Consider the following 25,095-nt stretch of genomic DNA (forward strand, 5'->3'; position numbering starts at 1 on the left):
TGTGTGTGTGTGTGTGTGTGAGAGAGAGAGAGAGAGAGAGAGAGACCATGGACCACAAAACCATTCATAAGGCTAAATATTTTGAAATTGCAATTTATATATCATCTGAGTAAATAAGCTTTCCACTGATGTATGGTTTGTTAGGATAGGACAATATTTGGCTGAGATACAACTATTTGAAAATGTGGAATCTGAGTGTGCACAAAAATCAAAATACTGAGCAAATCGTCTTTAAAGTTGTCCAAAAAAGGTCCTTAGCAATGCATATTACTAATCAAAAATTAAGTTTTAATATATTTACAGTAAGACATTTACTAAATAGCTTCATGGAACATGATCTTTACTTAAATATCCTAATGATTTTTAGCATAAAAGAAAAATCGATAATTTTGACCCATACAATGTTTTTTTGGCTATTGCTAAAAATATACCCCAGCGACTTAAGACTGGTTTTGTGGTCCAAGCAAATGAACTTGTGGTTGGTTAGCTCATTTGCTTTTTTTGGTCATGTCAGTCAGACGATCTTTATTTGGCTGAGATACAACTATTTGAAAATGTGGAATCTGAGTGTGCACAAAAATCAAAATACTGAGCAAATCGTCTTTAAAGTTGTCCAAAAAAGGTCCTTAGCAATGCATATTACTAATCAAAAATTAAGTTTTAATATATTTACAGTAAGACATTTACTAAATAGCTTCATGGAACATGATCTTTACTTAAATATCCTAATGATTTTTAGCATAAAAGAAAAATCGATAATTTTGACCCATACAATGTTTTTTTGGCTATTGCTAAAAATATACCCCAGCGACTTAAGACTGGTTTTGTGGTCCAAGCAAATGAACTTGTGGTTGGTTAGCTCATTTGCTTTTTTTGGTCATGTCAGTCAGACGATCTTCCTGTGTAAGTTATTTGTTCTTGTGCAGAAGAAGCTGCGATGTGGACCAGGCTATATGCCGTTTAGTCAAAGTCTGACTATGCGAGACTGCTTATATGGTGATGAGTATGGGGTATGCAGCGTGCTGTGTGAGTATGTGTGTAGGCAGATAGGGCAGGTAATGTGCAGGAGTGACATAGAGGGTGTCATCATTCTCATGCTGACTCACTAACCCCAGCCTTCCTTTCCCCCTCCTTTCTTCTTCTCTGGTGCACTGCATATATGCACAACAGGAAGGTTCTGCACAGTCAAGAGATAATCAGGAGTCACGTGCAGGCCCAGACAGAATCAGAATTTTTCACCTGTTATGCATTAGTTTTGGTGGAGGAATTGATTTAAACATAGTAAAATGTGTTAACGAAGCTGAGCGTACTATGCTTTTATTTGTAGCTGAAAGCAAATTATCCAAAAAAATGTATCATGTATGAACATACAGCAAACTGAGAATGTGTTAGTTTCATGTACCCGAACAGGATAGCAAAAAGTCTTGTCTTAATGGCAGCTTATTCTGACCAAGAACCACCTACTAAGATGGGAAAACAGTCTGAGCATGTGTAATGTGACCAACCATAGTTAAATTTTTATGTTTTAGAGCCAGGGGTCATCTGAAAAAGACATACAAATAAAAAAAAAAACGATAACAGTGGTGAGACTGTCTCCTCCATTAATGGTTGTACAGACTACAGGAGGATGTCTGTCCATCCAAAATTAATAAACATTGTTAAATTGAAAGAAGTGTTCACCAATACTACATTTATTTTATCAAAAATACAGTTAAAATAAGAAAAAAAACTCATGAATATTATTACAATTTAAAATAACTTTTATATTTTAATATATTTTAAAATATAATTTATTACAGTGATTTTCAAAAAAACATTTTTATTATTATCAATGACAAAAACAGTTGTGCTGTTTAATATTGTGATACATTTTTCAAAATGCAATACATTTGAAAGTTCAAAAGAACAGCATTTATTTGAAATAGGAATCTTTTGTAACTTTATAAATTTATTTACTGTATTTTTAGATCAGTTTAAAGCATCATTGCTCAATAAAAGTATTTATTTTACTTACTGACCCTAAACATTTTTAGTGTATGCAGAAATTAACTGCATTAAGCATAACTCTAATGCCACTAACCTTGCAAATCAAAAGCAATTGTTGCATCAATACGGTAGCCTCTGAACATGAAAGCCAGCCAATCAGATTGCAGCAGATTCTACCTGGGCCTGGTCAGATTTTTTATTTTTTTGTGGAAGATATGTGCTCGAGCACATTTGCATCTTTTGAAGCCACTTGCTGGCATCAGACACATTCACTTCCAGGTCTAAGCAGCCCCAGATTTCCCTCACCAAGAGACTGCTTAACCATGCAATTATGTTCAGTGTGCAGGAGGCAGATGGTCTGGAGATTATGCTGAATATTCATATTGATCTGTGTTTTCCCAAACCTTTCAGCAAGTGTGCTCTAGTGCCATTCGGTAAGACACTGTTGATAGCGTACTGAGATTTCCCAGGTCTGCCTTGCCCAGACTGGCCCTGACTACTGCGCTCCAACCCAAACTGCTAAAGTTAAAAGGGAGAGACAGAGGGGCCAACATTACATAAATTGTTCAGCGCCTTATGTAATGTGTCTAAGTAACCAACAGAGACGTACTTGCGCTCACACCCACTCACGGGCACAGACACACACAAACACACAAACACAACCCCCTAAAGCTAGAAGAAACTAACCCATATTCAAACATTAAATAAGGGCCACACCAGTCTATCACACCAGGAGCCAGTGATCTGGCACTGTGAAACAATGCAGGAGATTACTTTGTTAACTGCCAACATTCAAAATCAAGATGTCTGCAGCAAAAAAAAAAAAAAAAGCAAGCAAGGGTTTATGAGTCAGTGTGCTGCTCACTTCACTCTTATTACAGAGACAAGCCACTGACAGAGTCTGAACACACACCCCAACCACTGAGCGAAGTAGTTTAGCCGCACTTCCGTCCACTCGCATTCAGACGTCAGCTGAAATGACTTGTTTAACAAGCCATGACAGTTTCCATGGGAAAAAAGACACATATTCCCTCAACACCTACCAAATAAAAACAAATATGAACACCAGTTGTATGAGACTATTGTGAACGAGGCAGATTAAAATAGGCCTCAAGGAAAGAAGCTTTTAGAGTATAAATAAACTGAATCTGAACAGACATGAGATGCCTTAAAGGATAAATTCACCCAAAAAATGTAAATTCTGTCATCGTTTACTCACGCTCATGTTTTTCCAAACTCGTATGACTCACAAAAGGAGATATTTAGCATATTGCATAAGTTGCTCTTTTCCAAACAATGAAAGTGGAGACAGTTTTGGTCCCTATCCAGTTTAAATGTATGGAATATTTGTATACTGCTGAATATCTCCTTTTGTGTTCCATGCAAGAAAATCTTACAGGTTTGGAACAACATGATGGTGAGTAACTGATGTCAGAATTTTCTTTTTTTGGTGTGCTGTGACTTTTTGTTCTTCTGTGGAACACACAAAAAATATTTAGCATTTTATGCAAGATGCTCTTTTCCATACAATGAAAGTGAATGGGGACCAAAACTGTCTCTGGTCCCCATCCAGGTTTACTGCAACTTGGAAATAAAGAAAATCGTACATGTTTGGAACAGCATAATAGTGAGCAACTGATGTCAGAATTTTCTTTGTTCTTCTAGGTAACACAAAAGGAGGTATTTAGCAAGTTGTGCAAACTATTCCTTTCCATACAATGAAATTGTCCCCATTCAGTTGGCTCCAAATGACACTTATTTGAAGATGATAGTGGCCATACTGGGATGTTTTGGCTTCACTTTACTACAGTGGAAGAAAGTGGAGACATTTCGTCCATCCATTTTTACAGGCTACGGTCCCAATCCAGTTTTACTGTATGAAAAAGAGCAGCTTGGACAGTCTGCTAAATATCTCTTTAGCAGTCTTGCGGGTAACTAACTGTTTCCAGATCTTACATTTTTTGGTGGACTGTCACTTTAAAGGGGTCATATGATGCTGCTAAAAAGAATAGTATTTTGTGTATTTGGTGTAATGAAATGTTTATGCGGTTTAAGGTAAAAAAAAAAACATTATTTTCCACATACTGTACATTATTGTTTCTCCTCTATGCCCCGCCTTTCTGAAACGCTCGATTTTTACAAAGCTCATCGGTCTGAAAAAGCGAGGTGTGCTGTGATTGGCCAGCTATCCAGTGCGTTGTGATTGGCCGAATACCTCAAGCGTGAGTCGGAAATGTTACCCCCCTTGCCACATTGTGATGATGCCTTGTCAGGCTGGAGCGATGATTTAGAAACATGAAAACCCATTAAAAACGAGGCATTCGTTGCATCCAGTGGGGACATAATTATGGATTATAATGACTTATACTGTGTTTTTACGCGTTGCGTTGCATCGCGCCGCTTAAACATAAATCCAATAAACCATGTCTGTATTTGTGATCGGAGAAATGACAAACAATAAGCCCTACTCTACACTGCCCAAAAACTCGCTTTAAATATATAAAATATAAAAACTCTTTAAATATAAAAGACGTACAGTCTTTGAGTCAGAACAGCCGGCATTGTAGTCTACTCTCCCAGGATCAGTAAACAGTCCTCCATAAAATGTGCAGCACACATCCGAATATTTCGGTTGAAGTGTTCTGGAACAGTGTTGTAAATACAACTTAACCACTGATTCCTAGTCGTGTCCATTTTTGGAAGGTCAAACAAAGTAGTTTCGCTTTTACAACGAAGCACACAGCGTCTTTACGACATGGCGGCGGCAACAACAAAACTACAACGAGAATAAAAGTTACGCCTTCTTTCTTTGTGTGAACATTTGGGCGGCGTTATGCAAATCTTCCCACATTAGTGAGGTAGATATGTGCGGGCGTGTTAGAACGAGCCGTTTTAGGTAGGCGTGGCTGACTCTTAAATTTTATAAAGAATATCTCTTTGGATTTGAGACTTTAGTCTTTGCAACTTTACAGATCTTCTTTATGCACCAAGAGCTTGTAACAGTCCAAAGAGAAAGGAAAAATTTAAATCGCATCATATGACCACTTTATCAAATGACATCCACGACACTAATTTACTGTCATTGAGTTTCTTTAATCAGAAAAAATGTCCCTCTGTTCAGTTTCTAAAAAACGAACAAAGACAAATGATATAGAGGGAATAAAAAAGGAAAAGATAAAAATCATTCCAGGCCTATGCTGCTTTGATGTAAGCGGACAGACAACTCTTGAGTTATTTCAGCAGAATGACAAATTCAGCTACACTTTACAGGACACATCTAATTGTCAACCAGTAGTTTTTTTTTTTAAAGAGCAGAAAATAAACTCTCCTTCCATGAGCTCCCTGTTTATGTAGTGTCTCAGTGACAAGGGTAAATACAGCACAGAGGCCTGCAGGCCTGCTGCTGACAGGGCTTTACTAACGGGATCAAACACAGTGGCGGTAATGAAGGTGCTGTCATACTGAGGGAGAGAAAAAGGTGATTTTGCCAAAGTGACGGAGTAGGACATAGCAGACACAATCCCTCTGGAATATGCTGTAAGCTAATAATTAAGAAAAGGCAGCAACTCACTGGGAGAAAAAGCCTTGGGTCACAATGACTCTGAACACTGGTGATTGAATGTAGGATAATATACTTTTTTTACTGTCATTCACATACTTGTTTGACATAACACTTACAAGAGCTGTAGCTGCAACAGCTGGGATGTGATATTAGCTTGCTAGGCTCACTGGTGATTTCTGACCTTTTTTATGCGCGTTCCCCAACAACAATACCTGCTTGAATTACCTAATTTATGATTATGTCTCCCTTATCTTCTCATGTGGGCACAAAACCACTCAGCGCATGCTACTGTAAGTGAACATTACCTTCTCTCTTTATAAGTTTATAGGATTCCAACCCCCTCCACACACACTCCATTATCTTCAATCTTATTCCGTTTGTCCATCTGTTCTTTGCTCTTCCATTTTTACCTCCTCCCATCCACTTTCACTGCAGTGGCCTGTATTCGTTACACTGGTTTCAGGCTTTCAAAGCGAGTCATGGACTGCAATGGCGTAAGAGCCTGTAGGGAGTAACATAAGCTGCTCGACTTTGATTCTAAATACCTGCTCATGGCCCAGACATTTGTGCGATGTTGACTGAATGCACAAGGATGGGATGATTCTTGTTCTATTTGTGTGTTGCAAACAGGCTAGAGACATTTTTATCTCATGGAGATGAAATCTAACCATGAACCGCCATCCCATGGGTCATTTGTTTTCACCATGTCCTGGTCTATGCACATGTTATCTGACCTAGCATCAGCACTGCCATTCATGTGTCAAGACGTATTCGCAACTCCACACGCTCTGCAGAAAGCATCATTGTCATATGAATGTCCATAGAGTACATATGTATATTGATTTTCAATCCTTGTCCACTGGATGTTACAGCTGGCTTTCTGTTTGTTTTTGTTTTTTTGTTAAAATGACAAAAAATAGATATATTTGTTAAAATTATAACTAAAATGATAAATTAACAAATTTTTACATAAATTTATCCATATAAGACTGAGTGTGGCTGCAGTTTTGTCCAGACATCTTCTGGGTCGACTTTCCTTATTGCTGCAACAACAGCATTCAAACTGGGGCAACCTGGACAGAGAACTGGAGCACCAACAACTCTTTCCTCTTTCTGTAGTAAAGTTTCCAAGTTTTTGTATAAGACGAATGCAATGCTAAAAGATATAAAGTTACTCACAATGAGGGAATCAAAAACAGTCAAGCAACAGCCTTAATGGGCAACACCATTGCATGAACTGAAATTGTACTGTTCAATGAGAAAATCTATAGCCATACATATAAATAAGGGCATACTTTTTTCATAATTATTTTTAACTCATTGATTTATGTATTAAAATTAGACATAATATTCCCACATTTGTGTTTGAAATAAGTTTACAAATCTAATACGTATCCCTAAACTGTAAATTAATGTCAAATATAAAAAAATGCTATTAAAATTACATACCACACTGAAAGGATGAGTTGTGAAACTTAAATATAGGCCTATTTAAAATCTTTATTAGTCCAGGAAAAGTACATTGGATATATATATATATATGTGTGTGTGTGTGTGTGTGTAGAAAAGCTTGTGTAATGTTACACATAAAATAAAGCATAAGAATTTGCCATTGAACATTTAGTAGCATGATTACCAATCAAATAAGCCAGGCATAAAATTACCCAAAAATGATGTCCTGTAAATTCTTCATCTTCTTACACTCAGTCTGTTGTCACCTCAGGAGGATAGTGTCAGGAGATTGATTTCACCCCTGTAGGTCATTTGTAATTGGTTAAACTGATGATGTTACAATTCACTGGCCAGCCCAATTTACAACACTGCCTGGCCCCCTCCTAAATTGAGCAGACAAACACACAAACACAAAGAAGCCTGGTATATTGATTAGCCTGAGAATCAACTGCTGCTCTACAACCATCAATTTGTTTAAAATTATTGATCAGCCAGTAGTGACTAGTGACTGGTAAATGTTTGAAACGTCTCTTTAGCCTCCACACAGCACAGTGTAACAGTCTCAATCTCTCTGAAATTATGTAAACCCCCAGAACTGGGATCCTGCTTTGACGGTCATACGTAAATGGCCAATCAGAGTCGAGTATAGATTTACGGGCTCATACACGGTCACCAGGCTGTCTGAGGCATGCGAGACTACAACCACCCCTCCTCTCCTTGTCCCACACCCAGCATACTCGCACACCTTGCAGCAGGAAGGAGAAAAAAGTCAGCACGGTTGCCAAGGAAAATGAAAGAAGAGCACCTTGAGCAACTCAGACGGTGAAGTTCCCACACCGAGCTCCATCAGTCAGGTGTGTTTCCCATCGCGCTGTTTTCCACAATAAAATGACCTTTACTGGTCACCTTCAGAGGGCGACCGGTCCTCACGCAAAAATAAGTGTGACGGCTCTAATAGTTACAAACCAAACGAGATTCTTTCTAGTTTTGTGAGCGGCTCGCGGTGTTAATTGAATTAATAGCGAGAAGATGCTGCTCGTGAGACGATGGTGCGCCACTCACATCCGGAACAAGCGCAATGCCCCTCCGCAAGGTGACCAGTGTGGTTACCAATGCGAGGTACACACGCTCAAAGAGATGTCACACAAAAGCAACACAACTATAAGCTAAATGTGCGTGGGTTTTGTTGATTGTGTAACAAAATGAGAGTACAGGATACATTTTCTGTGCAGGAAAATGTCAGAACATCCTGGGAAGTCATACGGTCCAACACAATCCAAAGGACAAGCGATGGTGAATAGTCAACAAAACACCTCATAGATAAGAAAACGTGAATAATTAGACAACTAATAGATCATTAAGGCTTCACTGCAGTAGTTTTACGTGCTTGGCAGCTATCAAAACACATGACAGAGATCTGCATTAGAAAAACATGCAGGGACAATTGAACAGTATGACAGAGAGAACTGCCAACTGTTACCATGGCAAACACATCCTGATTGGTGTAACTATCTGATACTCACCAGGCCATGCTTCAAGGACATTGTCGTGGTTTGTTGGGAAAAGGGAATAGCTATCCTGGAGAAACACAAGAGGGCTGGATTCACTCAGTAGCTGTTATCATGTCGTCTTTTATCTCCCAGGTGTTCAGCAGTGTGTTTACTACGGATGGAGATGATGGATCCTAAAATAGTGCAGTTGTTGCCTGGTTAGATGGAGGTTCCGCAGAGGAAAAAAATTTGAGACGGAAACATCGTTTTGAGATGACTGTCCCGACCAGTGAATCAAAAAGGCAAAGGTATTTTGCTTGTTTTTTACGCTTCTTCTTGAACGTGTAAATCAAAGAGGTGGTGAAGCGTGGTGATGCGGTATTTGGATTTTCTATGCGATGTGTGATGAGAGCCCCCTCGCTGAGCTGCGCGCTGAGGACCGTGGACGCAGCATCCGCGCGGGCTGCTATGCGCGCGGATGGAGAGGACGGAAAGGAGGAGGAGGGGAGACTCTCTCTCTGTATCCCCACCCTCAAATCCCTCCTACTCTGCTCCATTACAGTGCGATCACGTCAGCTCACACAACATGCCACATGCGCCGAGTTCAAACCTCCGAGTTAATGCAAGAACAGGACCGATAGGTGCTTTGGGTCATTTCACGACACAGGTGCCATTTAGCCTTTTAAGTAATTTATTTGAGAATTTTTAATATTCTATGAGACAACGAATGTCTTAAGTGCTAAGAAACGACTTTGTCATCTCAAGCTAAATTATGTAAATTAATGTAAAAATTACATATGCAAACATATAAGGTTGATGGTAGCAGGGTTGACTAGTGCTCAAGGTCAAGAAACTGAAAGGAGTTAATTTTTACTGTGCATATTTCCACAAATATACTTTTTTTGCACAATAAACTGTTATATGTTTTTTTTACGGAGGGTTCATTAACTTAACTTAATAATACATAAACTTGAATACAAAGTGGTAAAAAAGCAGAAACACTTGTCCTTGAGGGGTTCATGTCCACTAGCATAAAGAAAATAAATAAAAGCACATGTAGGGTGTATATTCTATATACCCTATAGATAGTTAGATATAACCAAACTATATATAAGGTATATATTTATACATTTAAAACCTGGTTTCACAAACAGGGCTTAGACTAAAACAGGATTAGGCTATACTTCAATTAGGACATTTAAGTCATTTTTTGCACGTGCTTTAGAAAAAAAAACATTACTGGTGTGCAACTTCTTTAGACAAAATAAAGGCACCGATATATTTTAAGATCAGCCAGTGCAAGTTTCTTTCAGTTGAAACGGCTCAGAATTACATTTTAGTCTGGGATTAGACTTAAGCCTTGTCTGTGAAACCAGAGGAAAATGTTTAATTAGTAAAATACATGCGTGAATTTTTCCATATATATTTTCCTTTTATTGGATAGATATAGATAGATAGATAGATAGATAGATAGATAGATAGATAGATAGTGCATCTAATAGCAAACTATGCAATTTTGCTTCAAAGCAGCAAACAGCTGAGGAGCAGTTTTTCTATGATGTGCATTTGATTCAAATCTGGACCATAATTCTCTTGGTGTCCCTGGTACGTCTCACTTTCAAGTTGTGTTTTCAATTCATTAATTCAGACGCCCCATCACACCCACACAGGTGTAATCTTCTAGCTGTCTCCAAGCTTACAGGGCTCAAATCTAATAGCCCTAATGCAGGAGGCCTCTCAGACCAGCAAGAAAAAGCTTTTATGTGCTGACGAGTGCTCAAGTGTGCCTCTCCTGAAGCCTTCATATGCAAACACACATACACACAGGCACTAAATGCTCTTCAGCAGATGTTCACGTTAACTCGAAAGCACAGAGGGAAATACCAAGAATTGGATGACAGTTTTTGGTAGGTTGCACCTAGTTGTCAATAATATACTCCCAAGATGAAGTCTGACATGTCTAAACTGACAATCCATGTTTCACTGTCCTTGCAATCGACATGAGAAAAAAAGCATGTATTGGCTGATTTTGCATGCCTCCAATTGCACACTCTTCAACACCACATTTTTTCTTCCCTACTCGTGCACACGAGACTGCTCACACTGAAATATTTGTGAGGCACGTCCGGGAAAGTAAAGAGAAAGTTTCAGATGAGGGGTTGTATCTATAATTCAGAGGTGAGGGTTTAGGAGATGACTATCCCTCTGGGAGCTGCCGTACATTAGCCCTGCAGGTAGTGCATCCCAGCCTTGGAGCCCAACCCAACAGATGGAGTCTCGCTGTCAGTAAAAACGCAATCCGCCCAATCTCATGTTACATCTCGCCACTTTACTGAGGAACTCCATCCAAAAGCTAGCCGAGTGAAACTGTTCCATGTCTGTGAACTCCAACCCACATCTCCAGGATTCAACATGAATGTTGTTGCATCTAAAGGCTCTCTATTCTGGGATGGAGATTAGATTCGAACCATTCACCATTTCACAGCTATTTCAGCAGTGGTTGAGCAGAAAACAATTCCGGACTAGAATTATAGAGATAAAAATTGCCATTTACTCACCCTCATGTTGTTCCAAATATATGCTTTTCTTTCTTCAGTGGAACACAAAAGAACTGTTTTTGTTTATACAATGAACAAAAAGAACAAAACTAGACCCCACTGACCTTCACTGTATGGACAAAAACAACATTGAATCTCTTTTAAAATATCTTTGTTTTCCCACAGGCAAAAGTCAGTCATACAAGTTTGAGATAATATGGGGCTAAGTAATTGATGACAAATTTTCATTTTTGGGTGAACTATCCCTTTAAATGGTCCCTTGGCTAATCATCCCATTTCTAGTGCAATTTTTACCTGTAACTACTCTTGTTTCTAATCCCCTTGCACTTCTTTCTGTTGCTCATTATGCTGTAAATACAAAGATATACATTACAACACTTTCATTTAGCTTTTCTTAAGCACTCTCTGAATTGAACATCAATAGTTTGCCTCTCTGAGAGTTGATTGATTTGGCTGCACTCCCAACTCTGGCAGGAGTTCTGATGTCAAGAAGAGAAAAACGCTGCATGTTTGGTCTGCAACAGATATTGTAGTACTTCCAAAATGGGAGCAAGTCCGGGAATATTCTTAGGGGGGAATGGGTTGTTTGCAGGTTGAGAAACTTAACAATTTGAGGCATGACACAGAACTATCGTTCTGGCTCAAGGATGCAGTGATTTGCAGGTTGAATGGCTCGTTCACCATAAAATAAGAATTGTCATAATTTATTCACCCCTCATGTTGCTACAAACCTGTATGACTCAATTTCTTCAGCTAAGCACAAAAGCAGATATTGTGAAATACTGTTTTTGTCCATACAAAGAAAGCCAATGGGGTTCAAAATAACATTGGACTAAATTGACTTTTATTGTGTGGACAAAAACCAAGCAGACTTTTTTCCTTCAAAACATGTTCTTTCTTGTTCCGTATAAAAAACAAACTTGAAATATAAAAAATGTATATGTAGAAAATAAAATTAACCTAGATTAATAAATTATAAAATTGTTAGCGCCTTGTGCTGAATGCATTAGGTTAATGCATTTAACCATATAATAAATGTGTTACAAAAACAGTGGCTAATACAAAAAAAATTGGACTCATTTTGACATTCACTAAATGGATTAAAAAAAAATTCAAAATAAATAAATACATTTCATAAATATTCCACATAGGCAGCAAGTCATACAGGTTTGGAACGACATGAGGGTAAGTAAATTATGACAATTTTCATTTTGGGGTGAAATGTTCCTTTAAGAACCTACATTTTAAATCTTTTTTTTTTTTTTCAAATCAGTTTTGATTATTTAAAAAAGCTCCAGAATTATGAAAAAAAAACATACTTCATCCAGTACCATTACAGGAAAATGGAAAAGAGGAATGTTAATAGAGTAACCTTGAATGGGAGAAAAGAGTTTGGAGTGATCTGTAATGTGAGGCAGTGAGGAGAAAGGACAGGAAAGAGAAAGAGATTAAAGACTACGAGATGAACACCATGAGAGAAAATCACAGAGCCAAGAATGCAACAAAGAGGCTTGCTTTTACACAGGACAAAATCTTAGAATGGGGGACACAGATTGAAAGAAGAGAACCAAGAGAGATGGCAAAGAGAGTAAGGTTAGAGTCACAATCAATCCCATCCTTCCTATTCCCAGCACTCTATCCCATAGTGAGGGCCATGCTGATGTTTTATTGATGGAAGAGAATCCGGCTGCACATGTACCCTCTCCATAATTCATGATGCCCAGCATTAGGGCCTGCCTGCTGAGAGATGTGTGTACGTAACTGTGTGCGTGTGGCAAGGAGAGGGAGAGAGAAGCAGGAATGTTTAGATATTTTTCCCAAATATAATCCATAAAACTGCTTACCGCAAAGGAAATTCATCAATCTGCATCGATGGATGAATAAACGATAGGGCGAATTGTAAAATAACTAACATTTTACAGTAAGTTATTTCTTAATGCATTATGTATCATGAACTAACAAAAAACAGATTTTTACAGCATTAATTAATCAATATACTATTATATAATATTCTATTATACATTAAAAATGTTAGTTGATGTAGAAATTAACATTAATCAATATGAATAAATGCAATAAAATCGTTAGTGCACGATACCAAATGTTAACAAATTTAACCATATAACAAATTTGGTTATGCAAACAAATAGCCACAGTTATAATATCCTAAGAGCAATTAAATACACTATTTCTAAATCATAGTGATTTTAAATCCTAGTTTGTTTGTTTTTTTCAAGATCTAGATGACTGAAACCTGATGCCAAAGAAAACTCTTAAAACAGCAGTTGCAGTCACTGGTCAACACAATTCAGTAAGCTACAGGGGAAACAGCTGGTTAACATGTTAGCAATGACTGATTTGGTAAATAATGACTAAATTAGTACATTTCCCCGACTGCAATTATTTGATGTGCTGAGCTTGACAGGTGTGCTATAATGGAGTCTTACATTTGTATGTTTCAAAGGCTCCCTCCACAATAGCAGTTGCCATAGTAACTTAAGATCCACTCTAGAGCAATGTCCTGACCTAACTAGATCCAGAAATTTCAAGTAGAACATCATAGATGAAAAAAAAAAACTACAAAGAAAGACTATTTAAAGGTTCGGTTTCAAAAAGCATTAGTGCAAAAATTTTTTATTCGTAATTACATTTTTAAATATAGACTTAGAATGAACCTGTCAGTTCATGTTCATCTTTAGCTGATTATGAAAAGTTTACGTCAGTGAAGTGTTGTTTTTGAAGTTTGAAATAGAAGTCTGGTGTCTAATAAAACTGTGGTGCTTTGCTTTACAGCATACAGTAATACTGCTTTAAGGAGTTACATAAAGAAGCCTACCGGGACAAGTTCTGTAGGGAGAGGAGGAGAGTAATTAAATTAGAAAATATAAAAGAAATGGCTCAGATCTAGCGTTCACCTCAGAATTTAGCTCTGGGGACAGGATGGCTCTTCTTTTGTTTCATTCTTCCTTCAACCAGCTATTCCATCTCTTTTGCAATTTCTCTCTCCCTTTTTAGGGGGAAAAATAGCACAAGGTAGGAGAAGAAAGTAGGTCTGTGGCTGGGAATTGATTGATGAGGTGTGGCTAAAGTCTGGTTTTCATAGCGTCACTTACAAAGCCTGCTCCTATATGTAAATTCCTCTCATCATTCTTGATGAGCCTATCTAAACCTTCATGTTCTGAAATGTAATTAACAAGTAGAGCTCATTAGGTTACATCACAACATCAGGAGATAGAGGGTTCAATGCATGTGTTAAGATGATGGTCAGATACAGCTACAGTTGAAGGTGTTGGTTTCCGCGTCAGTGCTTTAGTACCCGCTTCATTCTTTGTCTCTCAGGTACACTTGGCCTCCATGTCATAGAGCTGCAGTAATTCACTCATGATGGTCTCAATCTGAGCCTTGGTGATGTCTGCACAAACAACCTGCAGGAAAACAACCAAAACATCAATGCAGATTGCAGAGTTGATCTGCACGCTATATTTGAGATGACAACTAAATATTAGTTCTGAGGCAACTAATAATAGAGTCTAATCTCTTGTAGATGTGTACTTTTCGCAGTCTAGAGAAAACAGCTGCTTCCTATTTCAATTTCCTCTAAGAGGACTTGTTGTGGATACATTTTTACCTGAAATACCCATTTAAAAAGTCATTGTAAACAGGAAACCCAACAAAGGAGAGAGAAAGATGAGGAAAAATGGTACATTCATTGAACTAGATTTATAAATATTTGTTATTTCATGAAAGTACTAAAAACCTAAATTCTGCTAGTTCCAGCCTCAGATGGAATGCCCATATGATATGAAAATTTTGATAGTGACGTGACGTGACATGTGGCCAAGTATGGTGACCCATACTGGGAATTAGTGCTCTGCATTTAACCCATCCAAAGTGCACACACATAGCAGTGAACACACACCCGGAGCAGTGGGCAGCCATTTTTGCTGCGGCGCCCGGGGAGCAGTTGGGGGTTCGGTGCCTTGCTCAAGGGCACCTCAGTCGTGGTATTGAAGGTGGAAGAGAGCGCTGTACATTCACTCCCCACACCTACAATCCCTGCCGGTACGAGACTCGAGCCCGCAACCTTTGGGTTACGAGTCCGACTCTCTAACCATTAGGCCACGACTTCCCTAGAATCGCCCCACCACACCAGACGCGAAGCGAATATGCGCATGGCGTCACTTGCTCTAGTGTGCTGATTATTATATTTAATAATAACCAATAATTAATTATACAGTAATGGCCAATAGTGATGTCTGGAGAGGATATTTTGCTCAAGCCAATCAGCGAAGAGTTTCTTGACATGTCCATATGAATCAGACAATAGAAGAGAGCATTATTGCAGCCATCTGTTATTATATAGGTCTGGAGCATAGAAAACAATTAAAATCAGTTTTAGTGGTAGTTGTATGTTATTAGCATGGCTACAGAGATGCTGCTATCAATAATAAAAATAATAGTAATATCAGTGTATATACACATAAAAGTAAAATGTAACACACACATTAATGGAGGATCCTAATGTTACTCATCCTCCTCTGGATGGTGCTGTGAACCCAGACACGTCGGCGTTTGGCTTTCCATTGTATTTGGGACTTTTTGACAACAGGTACAAAACAGCAATTGTAGTTATCTCCAGCATGGTTGATCGTGCCATGTTTTAATTTGCGCGAGTGACACGAAAAACATCCCGCGAGAGTAATCTAGAGCAAGTGACGCCATGCGCATATTCGCATCGCGTCTGGTGTGGTGGGGCGATTCTAAGATAATCATTTTAGGGGGGCTATAGCCCCATAAAAATGGCCTAGCAATGCCCATGGTGTGAACACACCATAAGGCCCAATCCCAATTCTATTTTATACCCCTTCCCCTTGTCCCTTGAAACAGAGTGTCAAGGGGTAGGGGTGAAAATATTCCCCTAAGAATTGGGACACCACTACTACACCGTTACACGTCATCATACGTTGTCTAGCTCCTACAATAGACACACCTATACTAGTGTGCATTAGAGCCTTTAATTACCATTCTATATTAATGCGCTGCTTACTGACACACACACACACACACACACACACAAACAAACACATCAGAGATCGCGCAGCTCACACATCCAGGAGAAAAGAAACTTGTCAACGCTGCCCCACGACTTTTATTAATAACAGTTTAAATACTGAATCGCTACATTATATTTTCCAGCAACGAGAAGATAAAATCGCTGTTTTTGAAGTTAACTCACTCTAAAAAGATAAACGCACAGACGTGCATACATGTAACTTTTATCTCTCTCTCTCTCGAATTGAGAAAAATCTATATTTGAGAAAAGGGTTTAGCGATGTCAAATTATTGGGGAGACTAGCCCCCTCAATGTCTACGTTGGTTATCACCCTGATCAGACATGAAAATATGTTGTGGTACTATTGTGCAGTAATGATATGATGTTAGCAAACTTTAGCAATTTTTTGCAAACATTTCTTGATTGAATGTGACATAAAACAAATGATTACTTTTCATTAAAATCTTTATCAATGTCAAAAATGCTTACATCTATGTGTCTTTTTGTTTGCTCGGGCAGCCATGTTGCCGCTGAAGCCGGTTTACACTGAGATAATTCATACCCCTTCGTTTGAAGTGTGGTCCCGAAAAATCTTCGTTTGAAGGGCTACCCCTACCCCTCCAACCAAAAGAGAAAGGGGAAGGGCTAAGGGGTAGAAATGGGATTTGGCCTAAGTCTATTGGATTCTAGTGATGGCACTTGACAATTCTAGGAAACTGAAGCTAAGCAAGTGGTTTTAAGAGACTCTGAAATGTATTAAAAGGTTTGATTCTTTTTAAATATTACTTTAGGATGTCACCAAGGGAACACAACTTGTGTGAAAGACAATGTTATTTCTCTCAGACCAGGCAGCAGCCATTAGGTGCCCTTATTGCCATGGTAACTACTTCCCGCACTCTAAAGGTTACTGCAATCGTGGCTCGATTGATGCCTGATCCGGCTCTGGCACCGGTGAGACTCAAACTAGTCAACGTTCAGTCTCGGTGACTCAATGCAAACTCAGCATGACCCAAATGCTGCCTGGACATTTTTTGTTTTTCTCCTCATGAAACTGTAAAAAAAAAAAAAATCATACCTGCCACCACTCTAGTTCTCCTCTGGGGAGCTGCACTCCATATGTCTGGAGAGCAAGATAGAGGGAGGTGAGGGCAAGGTGTTGAGGCTTATGGCGGACACACACAGAGCCATGGTAACTGTCTTTTAATACAGCCAGGGCTGTCTCTGCGATGGGGGTTCGTGACCAGGCGTGGCGATTCAAAAGACTCCTCACAGAGAGCAGGTAGTGCAGCACGTACTGGGACACAGCAAAATTAAGTTTGTTAGATGGAGCAAAATACAATTAAACTTTGGACAGCATTAGTTAGAGAAGGTACAAAGATGAGAGTAAGTTTACAATATATAATGGATTAAATTTTTTTCAATCGAGAATGAAAATAATAGATTCATTGAGTCTTGACACTGTGCATAAAGAACCTCTGCCAGTGATGCCACTTTAAATCAGAGATCGCGCAGCTCACACATCCAGGAGAAAAGAAACTTGTCAACGCTGCCCCACGACTTTTATTAATAACAGTTTAAATACTGAATCGCTACATTATATTTTCCAGCAACGAGAAGATAAAATCGCTGTTTTTGAAGTTAACTCACTCTAAAAAGATAAACGCACAGACGTGCATACATGTAACTTTTATCTCTCTCTCTCTCGAATTGAGAAAAATCTATATTTGAGAAAAGGGTTTAGCGATGTCAAATTATTGGGGAGACTAGCCCCCTCAATGTCTACGTTGGTTATCACCCTGATCAGACATGAAAATATGTTGTGGTACTATTGTGCAGTAATGATATGATGTTAGCAAACTTTAGCAATTTTTTGCAAACATTTCTTGATTGAATGTGACATAAAACAAATGATTACTTTTCATTAAAATCTTTATCAATGTCAAAAATGCTTACATCTATGTGTCTTTTTGTTTGCTCGGGCAGCCATGTTGCCGCTGAAGCCGGTTTACACTGAGATAATTCATACCCCTTCGTTTGAAGTGTGGTCCCGAAAAATCTTCGTTTGAAGGGCTACCCCTACCCCTCCAACCAAAAGAGAAAGGGGAAGGGCTAAGGGGTAGAAATGGGATTTGGCCTAAGTCTATTGGATTCTAGTGATGGCACTTGACAATTCTAGGAAACTGAAGCTAAGCAAGTGGTTTTAAGAGACTCTGAAATGTATTAAAAGGTTTGATTCTTTTTAAATATTACTTTAGGATGTCACCAAGGGAACACAACTTGTGTGAAAGACAATGTTATTTCTCTCAGACCAGGCAGCAGCCATTAGGTGCCCTTATTGCCATGGTAACTACTTCCCGCACTCTAAAGGTTACTGCAATCGTGGCTCGATTGATGCCTGATCCGGCTCTGGCACCGGTGAGACTCAAACTAGTCAACGTTCAGTCTCGGTGACTCAATGCAAACTCAGCATGACCCAAATGCTGCCTGGACATTTTTTGTTTTTCTCCTCATGAAACTGTAAAAAAAAAAAAAAACCCTCCTACCTGCCACCACTCCAGTTCTCCTCTGGGGAGCTGCACTCCATATGTCTGGAGAGCAAGATAGAGGGAGGTGAGGGCAAGGTGTTGAGGCTTATGGCGGACACACACAGAGCCATGGTAACTGTCTTTTAATACAGCCAGGGCTGTCTCTGCGATGGGGGTTCGTGACCAGGCGTGGCGATTCAAAAGACTCCTCACAGAGAGCAGGTAGTGCAGCACGTACTGGGACACAGCAAAATTAAGTTTGTTAGATGGAGCAAAATACAATTAAACTTTGGACAGCATTAGTTAGAGAAGGTACAAAGATGAGAGTAAGTTTACAATATATAATGGATTAAATTTTTTTCAATCGAGAATGAAAATAATAGATTCATTGAGTCTTGACACTGTGCATAAAGAACCTCTGCCAGTGATGCCACTTTAAAGCAGTATTAGAGCACTTACATACTATAAGAGTTTTAACTATAATTAATATTTTGCATTACCTTTTATTTTTATACTTTTATACAGTTTTCATTTATATCTGTAGTCATTTTGCTGTGCTTTACTCATTTCATTAGTTTTGGGTATATATATACAATTTAAATTCAAAATTTTAATTTAAAAGTATTTAAATTCACAAAAGTTTTTTTTTTTTACTGTAAATTGTTTGCAGCAGAGCAATATTTTTTAATAATTTTCTATTTTATTGTTTGGCACACAAGGCACAGTATATATTATATAAGCTTTTTGCAAACCGTTCATGCAAAATGTTCACTGGCAGCCATTAATGGAAAAATTGTTTTTCAAAACCTATAGTTTTTCTTTTCTGTGGAGAACAGATACACTGACAGTCAAACATGAACAGTAAGATTTTTAATGTTTTTTAAAGAATTCTCTTCTGCTCACCAAGCCTGCATTTATTTGATCCAAAATACAGTAAAAGCAGTAATGTTGTGTTTTTTTTATTATTTAAAATAACTGCTTTCTATTTGAATACATTTAAAATTGTAATTTATTCCTGTGATTTCAAAGCTGACTTTTTATCATCAATACTCCAGTCCTTCAGAAATCATTCTAATATTCTAATTTGCTGCTCAAAAAACATTTATTATTATTATTATTATGTTGAAAAAAGCTGAGTAGAATTTTTTCAGGTTTCTTTGATGAATAGAAAGTTCAGAAGAACAGCATTAGAAATCTTTTGTAACATTGTTTATGTATTCACTTTTTAACGCCATGCCAGCATCAAGGCTATTTTCATGGCGATCTCTGAATAAATTATACAAGGTATACAATTAACAAAAGGTTATAAAAGACATTTCAGATGTACACTAGACAAAAATTCTAAAATACATTCAGGTGATACATTTTTAAATAAATCAGTTAGACACACCTCTGAATAAAACTGTTGTCTATTTACATTAAAAACAGTACAATCCAATAAAATGTTTCAGTCATTTTAGTTTGGCAAGTAAGGCATGATGGTGGTTCTTCACCTTTTAATAAATATCCATGTGTAAATCTTGTATGAACTAAAAGACACCTTGTAAAAACATCTTGGCCATACCTAGATTTAAAATTAGAAAAAAACAAGGATTTGTTTCATATAATTTCTTTTTAAGACATTTATCCCATTCCATCAGCCACATGTCATTAATATAAGAGTTTATCACAGGTTTGACATCACAAAAAGGAATTTGACACTCGGAAATATTCAGTTTGATTGCTTCTTTTGCAGTGATATCTGCTTTCTCGTTACCAGAAAAACCCATATGACCTGGAACCCAGCAGAAGAAAATACTGAAGTTTTTTTGTAACATTATAAATGTCTTTATCGTCACTTTTGATCAATTTAAAGCATCCTTGCTAAATAAAAGTATTAATTTCCATAATAATACTTCACAACATTACTGCTTTTGCTGTATTTTGGATCAAATATATGCAGGCTTGGTGAGCAGAAGAGAATTCTTTAAAAAACATTAAAAATGTTACTGTTCAAAAACTGAAGTGTTTATTACCGATTTTAAAAGCTTGAGAACAAGGTAATCATTGCATACATTACCTTATGTGGATGCTCAAAGGACACTTGGAAGTTAAGCTGTCGAAGGACAAGGAGCTCACATTGTACTATACTGTCCCTCAACTCCCAAAACTTCCCATCCAGTTCCATTGGTTCACTCTCTGGGTGAAAATACCTGGATCAAAGAAAAAGAGAGGAAATGACCTACTATACATGAACTCTGAGAACTAAACTGTGACTTAATATCCTTTCTCATACATACCTGTGACAGACATTGATGATATCTCTCGTCCTGAGATGCTGCTCTTCTACTTTGCCTGCGAGGTAGATGGCAGACATGGCCACTAGGTAAGGCTCATAGACCTGCAGACTGGCAGACTGGAAGAACCTGTGATACAGCACACATGCTGTAGCCATGGGCACAGATCTCATGCCTAACTTCACTCCTACAGATGCGGAAAACACGGGATGCACATGGGATCACAAACTGCACAGCAATTCATCCTTGGATAACGAGAATGAACTAACAAGCATCCTTACGTTACAATTTCGACAGTTAGAGAGATTAAAACACATCTCTAAACATTTCAGAAAAACTGCAAATACCAGCCTCGATGATAAACCGACAGACTCTGAAGTGTGTTTTGGAGTCTTCCACATCTTGAGCACTTCTTCTGCCTCTCGCTTCATTGACGGATCCAGATGCTGACGCCTGCCTGCTCATTTTACGGCTTACAGTTTCAAAGCGTGTTATTCAGTATATATTAATGTTGTTCGTATGCATTTTTGTACAACAAACTTAACAACTCCTCCATTTGTATAAGTTGGTTATCCAAATACAATGACTTTCCTTCAGCGGATCGTTTAGCGTGTGCAACGTAGAGCTCAATGATCTCTAGCGCCCCCCACGCACGGGAAGAGTAAACTGAGCGCTGAAGGAAAGAGAAATAATTATTTTTTATATAACTATTATATAACATATAATATATGAGTTGTCACTTTAAAATAGTCACGTTGACAAGTGAGCATTTTAAAGAGTCAAAGAATACGAAAAAGTGAACTACTGATTTGAAAGTATCATTTTGAGTGGTTGCTAGGAGACCACTGCCAACACATTCGAGCGGAAAGATGTCGACTAGTTACTCTGCAAACCAGGTGCTTAAATTGTAACTATTCTACTATTTGATATATTTTTTTATTGTATAATTGAATAACCTTGACGTATTTAATAAATGTATGGTGTTTTCTGCAGTATGAAAATGCTTTTAAGTCGCAAAAGCTCCAGAATTGGACCATCCCAAAACACTTCAAAGAGGTAACGTTAACTTAACACAGTCAGTCTCATTGGTAAAGCCGTTTGAGCTCGAATAACTGTCAATTTAATCGTTTACAAAAATGTTTGCAAAAGAACAGCGTTTATTTGAAATAGAAATTCTTTATTCATAGAAAACAAATCATCTTCACCGTCACTTTTGACTAATTTAATACATCCTTGCTTAATAAAAATATTTATTTCTTTCAAAAACAATCTTGCAACCAAACCTTTGAACTGTAGTGTACACTTTACTGTTACTGAGCATTTCCATTACACAAACACCATGAGTGAACCATGCAAATGCAGAAGCATGCACGTCAGTCAAACAGGGCACAGGGCACAACGGTAAATGTTTACTTCGAGTCCTTTTTCATTTAAAGGACGCAGTTATACAAATTGCACTGGGTGGAGAGTATAATTGCCTAACGGTAGCTCATATTATAAATTCTTGCGTTTGGAATATTTACTTTTTGTTCCTCAAGAGACCAGCAGCAGCAGAAGGCCACACTACATTTATAGCCACAGACCGTGGCCACCTTCTACCTGGTGTCAGAACAAAGGTTTGTTTTGATGATTTGCATGACTTGCATGAAATTTAAATGTAATTACCAAGCTTAAAACGTTTTGCAGCAGTTTCATTTGACTATTTATAAATGATTTCATTATTAGAGTGGAAGTGCATGGCCAGTATTCCAAGGCACATGGGATTTACCTCAGTATATCAGTCCTACTTCCATAAACCCCACTGCCCGTTCACGAGAGGGCGAGGATCGCCTCAGGACCTGGGGACAGATGAAATTTGCCACAAACCAGACTCATGAGGCCCCTGATGGCAGCCAGGCTACAAACAGAACCATTAACAATGTGGTGGGTGTTTAATATCTCCTACTTATGATGCTATGGTGTTATATTACATTGCTTTTAATAATTCTGACTAAACAATATGCTTATAGGAAAACATAAATGTGGACCAGCCTGCAGAAGAGTCAAAAATGCCAGTGAGTGACCCAGACCGAAATGAACCAGAGAGGCCCAAATCACATCACAGCCAAGACCAGTCTAACCCAGTAAACCTTCTCGAAAACCAAACCCTATCTAGACCAGGAAGTCACCACAGCCAACAGGCTCCATCCAGACCAGCCACTCAAGAGAGCCAAGCTGAGTTAAGACCACCAACCCAGAACAGCAGACCAGCATCTCAGCAGAAATAACACCATTTATAATCAGATCCCCTGCATGGGCAGTTATAAAAGTTGTTCCATGAAATGGCATTACGTAAGCCTACCACTTCTTTGAAAAACACTTTTACTTTACAGATATGATTATTTTTGTGTTCCATTGATTTATAACCGTGCTCTCTGTTTGTGCATACTTTAATGTGTGTGTCAGAACACATTAACTGAATTGTTTCAATGAAGCTAAAGCTGATTAGTTTTACTCAATGGCTTTTGTAATGGAATCTGCTTAGATGAAATACTGAATGCGGGGTCAAGTATTGCCAGAAAATATATCAGAGTACCTTGATATCTGTATTTGAATAATATTCTTAAAAAAAAAAAACATCGCAAGAGATTTTAAATAGTTTTTGTTTATTTGCTCAATAATACAATGACACACCTGTCCCTAGGACACGACATCAGCTTAATTCACTAGTAATCGGTTTATGTTTTTGGCGCTTGGAAGCCAATGAGTGATTTTGTGAGCAGACACTGAATGCTTGGGGAAATGAAGGTGAACGGATACGTTTACCCAAAAACCAAAATTCTGTCATCATATACTCATACATCATATACGTTTCAAAGCTGACTTTCTTTTTCTGTTGGAGCATTAGATAGTTTGAGAAGTGTCTCGGTTTTGTTTAAACAATGGAAGTCAGTAGTCTCCAAATCTGTGCAGTTACCATTCTTCAAAATATCTGCTTTTGTGTTTTGCAGAAGAAAGAAAGTCATGCAGGTTTGGAGTGACATGAGGGTAAATAATGACAGAATATACTTTTTGGGTGAACTATCCCTTTAAGAGTCCCTCCAAGTCAGTCATCATGGGTTCTAAAGATTAAGGCCCACATCGCAAGAGATTTTAAATAGTTTTTGTTTATTTGCTCAATAATACAATGACACACCTGTCCCTAGGACACGACATCAGCTTAATTCACTAGTAATCGGTTTATGTTTTTGGCGCTTGGAAGCCAATGAGTGATTTTGTGAGCAGACACTGAATGCTTGGGGAAATGAAGGTGAACGGATACGTTTACCCAAAAACCAAAATTCTGTCATCATATACTCATACATCATATACGTTTCAAAGCTGACTTTCTTTTTCTGTTGGAGCATTAGATAGTTTGAGAAGTGTCTCGGTTTTGTTTAAACAATGGAAGTCAGTAGTCTCCAAATCTGTGCAGTTACCATTCTTCAAAATATCTGCTTTTGTGTTTTGCAGAAGAAAGAAAGTCATGCAGGTTTGGAGTGACATGAGGGTAAATAATGACAGAATATACTTTTTGGGTGAACTATCCCTTTAAGAGTCCCTCCAAGTCAGTCATCATGGGTTCTAAAGATTAAGGCCCTTGTTAAAACATTTTTCCATTCTCTGTTGATAAACATACAATAAACAGCTGCATGGTCAAATCACAATGGTAAAATGTTTATTCACAAGATAACTGATCAGTAGTAATATCTGTGGCAAACTTCAACGTAACTCAGACACAGGTGGAAACGCAGTTTCAGAGTCTCCGTTATGTATATTTATATAACCAACAGTCATCATAGCCAAAAGAATACACATTCAAATCAACAGTGTTTGACCAAAAATGACATGACAAAAAATATCCACAATCTTTAAAATCTTACCACTTTTTTTTCTGAGTATGTCATGTCTAAAACAGTTATTATCAGATGTAATAATGTTCTCAAATTAGAGTCATTAAAGTAGTTTAACACCATTGCCAAATACTGTACCTGATAGAAAACTATGTACTTTATTCAATATATACAGTGGGTACAGAAAGTATTCAGACCCCCTTAAATTTTTCACTCTTTGTTATATTGCATACATTTATCATTCAGTCTAGTGCGTTTTACATATAATGTAAGCGTAACTTGTGTAGATTTAAAAAGGCATGACTGCTTCATGTTGGTGTG

At 38.0% G+C, this 25,095-nt stretch overlaps 2 protein-coding genes across 3 annotated transcripts; one reads left to right on the forward strand and one right to left on the reverse strand.

Annotated features, from left to right (window-relative positions):
* Positions 1–13,205: 13,205 nt before the first annotated feature.
* On the reverse strand, positions 13,206–21,544 carry LOC107560943 (cyclin-related protein FAM58A). The gene is made up of 5 exons (XM_016245257.1): positions 21,250–21,544; positions 20,906–21,089; positions 20,686–20,818; positions 18,645–18,863; positions 13,206–14,473 (listed from the first exon to the last, which is right to left on the reverse strand). The coding sequence occupies exons 1-5, from the start codon at positions 21,365–21,367 to the stop codon at positions 14,384–14,386; spliced, it is 744 nt and encodes a 247-aa protein (XP_016100743.1). The 5' UTR covers positions 21,368–21,544; the 3' UTR covers positions 13,206–14,383.
* Positions 21,545–21,757: 213 nt separating this feature from the next.
* Positions 21,758–23,469, forward strand: cfap126 (cilia and flagella associated protein 126). Of its 2 annotated transcripts, XM_016245168.1 has the most exons (5): positions 21,758–21,798; positions 21,896–21,958; positions 22,441–22,518; positions 22,628–22,825; positions 22,912–23,469. In XM_016245168.1, the coding sequence occupies exons 1-5, from the start codon at positions 21,772–21,774 to the stop codon at positions 23,167–23,169; spliced, it is 624 nt and encodes a 207-aa protein (XP_016100654.1). In that variant the 5' UTR covers positions 21,758–21,771; the 3' UTR covers positions 23,170–23,469. The 2 variants fall into 2 exon arrangements, with proteins under 2 accessions (XP_016100654.1, XP_016100655.1); XM_016245169.1 differs by lacking the exons at positions 21,758–21,798; positions 21,896–21,958 and adding an exon at positions 22,241–22,303.
* Positions 23,470–25,095: the final 1,626 nt, after the last annotated feature.

This window comes from Sinocyclocheilus grahami, unplaced genomic scaffold (assembly GCF_001515645.1).
Source record: "Sinocyclocheilus grahami isolate Dianchi unplaced genomic scaffold, SAMN03320097.WGS_v1.1 scaffold747.1, whole genome shotgun sequence".
Lineage (NCBI taxonomy): Eukaryota > Metazoa > Chordata > Actinopteri > Cypriniformes > Cyprinidae > Sinocyclocheilus > Sinocyclocheilus grahami.